This window comes from Pistacia vera, unplaced genomic scaffold (assembly GCF_008641045.1).
Source record: "Pistacia vera cultivar Batoury unplaced genomic scaffold, PisVer_v2 Contig292, whole genome shotgun sequence".
NCBI lineage: Eukaryota > Viridiplantae > Streptophyta > Magnoliopsida > Sapindales > Anacardiaceae > Pistacia > Pistacia vera.
Genome location: NW_022196104.1, coordinates 1,697,279 through 1,706,335, shown reverse-complemented (window position 1 = coordinate 1,706,335; position 9,057 = coordinate 1,697,279). Strand labels below are relative to the sequence as shown.

General features: G+C 31.9%; 1 protein-coding gene across 1 annotated transcript; it reads left to right on the top strand.

Moving 5' to 3' along the window:
* The first annotated feature begins 5,455 nt into the window (after positions 1 to 5,455).
* On the top strand, positions 5,456 to 7,054 carry LOC116134966 (transcription factor bHLH96-like). The gene is made up of 3 exons (XM_031420642.1): positions 5,456 to 6,132; positions 6,219 to 6,599; positions 6,702 to 7,054. The coding sequence occupies exons 1-3, from the start codon at positions 5,662 to 5,664 to the stop codon at positions 6,795 to 6,797; spliced, it is 948 nt and encodes a 315-aa protein (XP_031276502.1). The 5' UTR covers positions 5,456 to 5,661; the 3' UTR covers positions 6,798 to 7,054.
* Positions 7,055 to 9,057: the final 2,003 nt, after the last annotated feature.

Below are 9,057 nucleotides of genomic sequence, written 5' to 3'. Positions count from 1 at the left end.
TCGCTGGACGGCTAGGGCACAGGTGCAGCCATGCATGGTCGATGAGTTGAGATTTTGGGTACATTTTTTACTGTTTCGAGTGTATAATTTTTCCTAGGAACGACTTCAAATGCCATGCATTGAACAGAGATAAAGAATAATTACACTTTTAATATCGATCATGATCAGCAGCAGCCTCGTTGTTGTCTTCAACCGTGGAAAATGGTGCAAAATTCTTACTTCAGAGCCGTGTAATTTGGAATATGTTTCATTTCATGTTTAAATTTGACTACTTTTTTAAGTTAAAGTATATGGTTGAAAATTAAATAATGATATCCAGTTGTTAATTACCTCGTATTAATTTAATTTTTATCTAATCTTTTTCATATTGGATAAAATCATAAAAGGATCTCTTCGATCTTATGGTTTGTGGACTATAATTAACTAATTAATTAGGTTGGCATTACTTTCTTTGACTACAAGTCATGAAAACTCCATGGATTAGGCAGAAGCATTGTATTCGAAGAGTCACATTCCATGAATAGTCAAGAAAAATCCAAAATTATATCAAGTGAATTTTGATTAAGATTGGCCTTCAACTTTACCTTCATTGCAATTTAATTAACTAATAATTTTTAGTATCACATCTTCTTTCTTCGTGCTATTCATAGTCATTTTTTTTTTTGGATAAACCCGATAATTACCTCTTTTACGACTAAAACACAAAACTCTTGGATATAATTAATTCTAGTGACTAAAAGATTTGCTATCGACCACAAGGGAAGAGGTACGAGGTTAGTTGTGCCGTATATAGAAGGATTTTTCGGATAAACCATTTTTGTTTTTATATATTACAAATTTGTCATAAATCAAGACAAAATTTTGATGATATAACAGGAACAAGTTCATTTTTAGATTGTTCGAATTTTGGTTTAGTTAATATTTAAACTAATTGCATGTCTTTATTTGTGCAAAACTACTTTATATTTATTCAAGGTCTTTGGGATTAAGCCTAATTAGAAGCAAATTCCTTGATTTTTAGATAATTTATAACACCTCTAAAAAAGTTTTGACTTTTGATGAATTTTTTAACATAAATTTATGATGATTTTCAGAACTCTAGAAAAAAAAAAATTATATTTTTCTCAACAAGAGTTATTATTATATTATTATTAGGTCAAACCTCAAGAAATGTCAAACATATTAGTTTGTATAAATAGTTGATTTTAGATTCGACATCTTCACTCATTAATTAATATATTTCATTATCTACATGACAATTGAAGATTAATGTCTTATTACTTGACACACAAATTTGCGAATGTAAATTTGAAATACGATAATAATATTATTCTAAATTGAAATATAATGAAAGCTAATAGGGGTGGTCACTGGATCTCTTATCCGACCGATAGTTTCAGGATCTAGAGAGATTAGTTGAGGTACGCGTAAACTGACCCAGACACCTCCGGTCATTAAAAAAAAAAAAAAAAAATTGAAATGTAATATATATTTTTGCTTGATTAATACCATTAGGTCTAACCTCCAGGATTGGCTCCATAATATATCTAAAATCAATCATAATCCTGTGAGAAAATGGGGGAAAAAAAAATCAATCTCAAGGATTTGGCATCTTTTTTAGTCAATGTAATAGAGTTTAAAATATAAATTATAATCACTGCAAATAATATTGCTTACCTGTGGTTGCAAAAAAAAAGGTTTATAATTATATAAAAATTAAGATCAGTGCCGTCTAGCTAGTAGTGGGTTCAAATCCAGCTCTTTTGGAAACACTGATTAAATCTGAATTAGGAGGAGGTTAATTAGGGATTTAGGAGTAGATGTAATCTAACCCTCTGTTTAAGCATAGCCTTTTAGAGATTAACATAGACCTTACATAATTAAAGTTTTAATTTTCTACCTTTTCACTTTTAAAATTTTCTTGTTAGGTAAGATGTGGGGGTGGTACGTGTTAATTTGGGTTAAGGAATATGGGTGAGCTGTGATACATAAGGGCCCTCCCTCTCACTGTGAAAATTATAAGTTGGGATGATTTATAAGAAGGGGACAAATTAAGCCTAACATTATATAGAGACAAGAGGAGATTAGTGATTAGTGTTTCCACCTTCGTCGGCAACAACAAAATCTAAATCCTTGAAATCTATTTGTTTTCATCCACCTCCCCTCTACTATATATTCTGATACTGACAAAGTTGCTGGTATCCCTACCTTAACCATTTCTTCTCTCCATTCAAACCTTTCGTTATTCATGTGTAGCCGACTCCCTTTTAAATCCGGCACCATCATATCGTAATCAATAGTTTCAAACTCTATATATAAAAACCCTAACGGTCAAAAAGTAATTAAGACGTTTTTTTCCATTCTATCTATATACCATTCAAGTGTGGTAACCCTTATATGACACATTGTAAATATGTTTAAGATAAAATAAGGAAGTATCGTATTAATGGTAATTCAGATTGAGGTTATTAAAGATGGTTTTGAACTATTTTCGATAAAATAAAACATCCAAAAACTTATAATACATTTCAAAACCATCTTCTTCTTCTTCTTCTTCTTTTTTTTTTTTTTTTTTTTTTGGTGACTAATGTAGAAAATGTTAGATGAATGATACTTTATAAATTAAAAAAAAAAACTTTATATTATAAAATAGAAGATTCTTTACTATTAAATTATCTAAAAAAGTTAAATGAAAGTACTGATTTGAAATAAGATATTGTCATAATTAAAAAGGATTTCGAATTATAAGTATCAACACCTTTTTTTTTTCCCCATTATATGTCACATTGTAAATATGTCTTGAGATGAAGCTAGCTTATATAAACCTAGACTTTTATTTTTATCCCCATATTAATATTTGACGCGGTTTTGAATTTGATGTGGGTCTAAAAATCTTTGAAATTTTGAGTTATATTATTCACGCATTCGACTGCGGTTGTCATGTCTTTAGTTTAGTTTACTCTATATACGTGTTTGCGTAAACCCTGGGACACCTTGAGAGTCAGGCAACGATTTTTAATGCAGTTTGACTTGGAAAGAAAATTAATTAAGAAAATGGGGATTGCAGTTGCAGGGTCAGCTCCCACCATTATTGTAACTAATAAGGTTGGTATAATACTTAAGTTCACGCATTTAATTGTTGATTATAGTAGGTCCAAAACAATGACCGGCCTAAGTTTAATCACTCTACCCCTAATATAATTTTTATAATCTGATTCTGATTGGGATTTACCTAATCGATATTTATAGCCTATTCTTCCAATGCATGCGTCTTATTGATCTCACATAGACGTTAGCATCATTTTATTGATTACTTTAGTGTTTTATACTGAATTTTTTAGAGGTTAATGATCAGTTGAGTCATTGATTAATTATGTTAGAAACACAACAACCGCTACAGCTAATAGTGACAAGCTATATTCATTTGATCATTGTCCTGTATTGCTTTCTTCATCTCATCAGATTGCTTAAGTTTTTTGATCCATTGTTTATCTTATAATTGTAAGTTAGTTCGTTAATTATTTGCAGATATCGATAGCGAACTTGTATAGAGACAGGACTAAAAAAATTGATGAATTAATTGGTAAATTAATGTAAAATTAATTCACTAAAACCCTTTTTTTTTTTTTTTTTTTGAAAAAGTAAATTTCATTAAAAAAGAGAAACTATATAGAAAACTATGGATATATTCCCAGAAAAGACCAAAAGAAAACTAGAATATATGTACCCAAAGGAGGGAGATAGGCACAGACGCCGTAATTGAGCTCGTAGAGACGCCCAATCAGAGCGCATAGGCTTAGAACAGATAAGACCAATTCAGTAAAACCTTGTGCTGCCCTTTTAATTACATTAATGAATTAAAGGATGATTATCTAAAAGTTACATTGGATGGTCCAGTTTTGTTCTTCCTCGTGAAAACAGCCAAATATGAGGCACAATGGTGTCCACAGAACAAGTATCTGAAAACAGTTTCAGCATAGTACCCTAATTAGAAAGTGTCCTCTAATGAGTGATTAAATATTTGATTATAATTAACATTTAAGGTTTTCAAACCAGTGTTTAACAAATTAAATTAAAAAAACCAAATGTGGGGGATATCCAAATTGACTTGTATCTCTCTACTTGAAGATCGTATCTCTTAAACAACAATATTATTTGATACATTCAAACTACTGCCAGTTGGGTCTAAATATTTCTTTAATGGTGTTAGATCATTTTGTTGAAATTTTGGAGGAACAAATTAACTTAACTAAATTTTTATTTGCATTTAATGGAGATTATGGAGTACTTTAGCTGGCAATGAACTGGGTTTGGGGTTTGACATCTTTTGATTATTATAAAATCCTGCTGACTTTTCTTAATTAATATTAATTGATGGGATTATGATTATGTTTATGTTTATGTATACGAATTAGAGATTGCTGAAATGGGATTTGAAGTATGGATAGAGAAAGGGTTGTGGGGAAACTCTAACTCTAATATTGGTAATGGTAGCTAAGTTTATACTTGAAATATCATATTGCTGGAGAAGAAAAACACTGCTATAAATAAGAAAATGACAAAGAGTATAAGTGAAATAATGTACGCAAATGCACATGGTAATTTCTCTGAGAAATATACAAATGAACTGATATGGGCGGGGTGGGCGGAGATTTGGCTGTTTGTATAATCACATGGATTCCTCCTATGCATGTCTGACAAAGCTAAGCTATGTAAATTTGTAGTTTCATTGTTTCAATCAATCTCTCTCTCTCTCTTTTTATTATATACATTATACAGAGAAGTTCGTAAGAATCCGTGCTCTTTCAGCCTTTTTCTCTGTATCTCTGTATCCTTGTACGACTGATCGTATTATTACCAAATGACGAACCCCCTCTCTTCTTTGATAAAAGTGTCTCCTTCTTCTCTCCTCTTCATTCCTGTGTGTGTATGTATCACACGCTCTCTCTATATCAAATCAAGACACAATTTTGTTCTATGCTTTTTATTAATTATATGATTTGAACAAGGAGATAAAGACTTTATCCATTTTGAAAGTTTTGATGACTATGTCCAATTCTTTCAATTCAAAAAATATTTTTGAGATATGAAGATATTATCCGACAAGTATTGGGGTATTGGCCAATGAATCTTCAAATTTAGACTCAATTTTTTCTTGAGTCAGTGTCTAGTTGAAGATATTATCAATCAATTTAAAAATGAAATGACAAGTGTGGCTGAAAGTTGGAGAGTAAGTATTGGTTTACTACTTGAGGGTGGTATGAATTATATATCTCTTTCTATTATACTAAGCTTAGAAAGAAAGAAAGAAGAACTAAATTAATAAAATAATATTTTTCTTCCGGGAATGGCCATAAATTTCCTTAAAAAACAAAAGAAAATAATGGGCTTAAGCTTCTCTCTTTCAATAAAATTCCATACTATTTCACGTGCAATAAGCACTGTAGATTTTGGTTCATGAAGAAGGCCTTTAAAAGCTCAGTTTAAAACAATAATCAAAGCCAACTTAAACTTGATATTATTAAGTACTGCTTCTGCTTTCTCTCTGGGGTCTCTTTTCTACACTTCATCTTCTTCTTCTTCCATTTCTTCATGTGGGTTGGCCTTAAAAATTACAAAGAGTACTTAATTAAAGAGCTTTAGTTGAGGGAGAGAAGAATAATGGCGCTTGAGGCAGTTGTTTATCAGCAAGATTTTTTGGGCATCTACAATGGGTTGTTGGCAACGTCTAGTTGGGGCTATGACTGTGGTGGCCTGGAGAAAGAAGATGAAGATAAATTCTCTTTTGATCACTTTATTGACAACCAAACAGAAAGTAATTTTCTTCATGGACATTTCAACGACATGTTGTACCAGCCGAATTCATCCTCAGATGCTACCAATAATACCATTAATAATCCTAATGGTTCATCTTCAACCTTAATCCAAGACCTTCCTCAAATGGACTCTTCAGCAACCACCAGCATGCCTAGTTCTCGTCCTAAACGGCGTCGATCCAAAAGCCGGAAGAACAAAGAAGAGATTGAGAATCAAAGAATGACTCACATTGCTGTGGAGCGCAATAGGAGGAAACAAATGAACGAATATCTCTCTATTCTTCGCTCTTTAATGCCTGAATCTTATGTCCAAAGGGTATGTTTATTTTTGCAATAATTTTTTTTTTAAATTAATACTGAACCTCAAATGTTAATTAAACATGTATTTTCTTTGATTATTAGGGTGATCAAGCATCGATTATCGGAGGCGCTATAAATTTTGTGAAGGAGCTGGAGCACAAGCTACAGTTACTTGGTGGCCATAAAGAAATGAAGGAAAAATCCGAGAGCGGTTCACCTTTTGCTGAATTCTTCACATTTCCACAGTACTCAACAAGTTCAAATCTTGGTGATAGTGAAACAACAACTGTAGAGAATCAATCCGCCATAGCTGACATCGAAGTCACCATGGTAGAGAGCCATGCAAACCTCAAGATAAGATCGAAAAGGCGGCCGAAACTGCTGCTGAAAGTGGTTTCTGGGTTGCATACTATGCGCCTCACAATCTTGCACCTTAATGTCACAACAGTTGAGCAAATTGTTCTCTATTCTCTCAGTGTCAAGGTAAGCTAAATTAATTAAAAAAAAAAAAAATTGGGTTTAAATTCAAGAGAAATTATATGAAAAAAATACCAAGTGTTTTGATTTTATTTTGGTAATTTGCAGGTAGAAGATGACTGTAAGCTGACTTCAGTGGATGACATTGCCACAGCTGTGTATCAGTTGCTAGGTAGGATTCAAGAAGATGCTATGTTTAATTGAAATATGTGATTTAGATTTAGATTTTAGATTTAATTATCCACTGTGATTTGCTACTTCTTCTTCTTCTCTTTAATTTTACCCCCCCTTTATCATTATAATACCATTTGTGGGTACTTTCTTTGTTTTTAAATTAGTCTGTACCTGAAATTGCTCACTGCAATTACTGTTAATCTTCTCCCATTTTCATTTTTAATTAGTGTAGTTTGTTTGTTTTGTTGCCTTCTGGCTAATGGGTTGTTCATCTTTTTCCTCTTTGATTTTTTGTTTTCTAATAATAATTTTAAGAGCATATTGTGTTAATTTAAGCCACTCATTAATGGTGGTCAATTCAACATGTACTGTACGTGATAATGTTTGGCTATATTTACTTTTATTAATTTCAGCTTCAATTAGTATAATTTTGGGCAACATTTTTATATTTAATTCATATTATAATTAATATACAGGATTTAGCTCTTTCGAAGATGACTAAGAATAAGAATTTTCAAGTTTCCTTTTATGGCAACTTTTGTTCTGCATGATTATAGTCCACAATTTTCCTTCAAAAGCTGGTTATATATATATATATATATATATATACCAAAAGTGCTTTTAATTCTTTGAATAATTAAAAAATTATAATTGTTAGTATTAATTGAAGTTATGAGTTATTTAAGGCCAGTAACTAAAAAATGACAGACTTCTCACGAGTGATCACAAGACAAGATCAGTTTTAAATATAAATATAATTCATCACATGCAAAGTCAGAAGCAAACTCTGAGAAATATTCAAGATTTTCCTTCTCAAAAGCTTAAAGATGAGCAAGCACTAAGGAAAGAGAGCTACCATTAACAGCTTTAGAAGAAGGGTAATAAAGCTTTTTACTCTCTGCAACTCCCCACATTATTCTATTTTAAATTCTTTTTTGCTTTTTGACGATGATGATCTCGTGAAGAAGACCAAATAGAAGCAAAGGTGTGGGTAGAGCTAAGCTAGCTGGTTTGGTCTGGTCCATTAGCAAAGACATAATGGAATTTTGTATCCAGAAATGGGCAGGATGATGATTTTAAAATAAAGACTTCAAATCAAAATCATTTGCACATTGAACATCAAATTATGGCCCCCCATAGAGCCGTACGATGTTCACGGTCGAATCCCTAGGCGTTCAAAGTTGATTTGTTGGTGGGGTTTTGGTGTCGTTTAAGAGGCCAAAATTTATTAATTAAAGAGAATAAAGCTTGTGATTCGTTGATTAATTGTTTAATTACAGACAGTTGACTATTGATTTCAGCTTGGAAAACAGTATTGTTTCTGTATCTTTAGACCTTCGCTACAGCATTACTTCTGCTCTAATCTCATATATCTTCACAAAAACTTGAATTGAAGAGTAAAGATTTCTATATTAATATTTAACTCTTAACTATTGGGATTCAAACATTGCTGTCAATGGTGACAGAAGATGAGAAGAAGTGGCCTGAAATTTTAGAGAGATCTAGGTAGCTAGAGTTCTGTGGCAAGCCATTGATGATTGAGATAAACTAGTGGAACCGAAAGAGATGATAATCAAATTTATGAGTGGATGTTTGTAACTGTAGAACTTTCCAAACTGGCCAATAATGTATGAACATGTATGCAGTAAGAAAAGATAAAAGATGAGAGATGTTGTCTGATAAGTTTCTCAGCACAGCAGTAGTAGTATTGGGAGTATAATAAGTTAGGTCCCGATCATATTTTTATATAATACTTTTCACATGCAATATAGAAGCCTTTAGCAAAAGTTCTTTCAGTTCACAGGTGAACAAATAAATATATATTTCTTGATACTGGCAGTAGCAGGCAGCAGCAACAGCAAGAGAGGTGTATAGCTTTAGGTTAAGTTTTTATAATTTCAGAAGATTCCAACCCTGAAAACTCTCTCTCTTTCCATCTGTTTTACCTTGTTGTTTTGTAGTGGGGAACATATGGGTGAATGATTCCAATTCTCTCTCTCTCTCTCTCATATTATTTGTGAACTTTCAATGGAAAAGCACAAGTGTGTGAAAACTTTTACATATATATTTTTTATATGCCACTAGCAATAATGGGGTTGAGCTCTCCATTACATCCCCAAAGCAAAGAAAATTACAAAAAGAGAGATGCATGGGAGAGATTGGGCTTAAAAGCATATATATAAAAATTTTATTATAGAATTAGAGCAAAGTTTTTGTAAAGGGATATATTTAACTGCAGATAGTGACTTCCTTCCTTCTATCAAACAGAATAAAGCAAAAGAGATAAAGT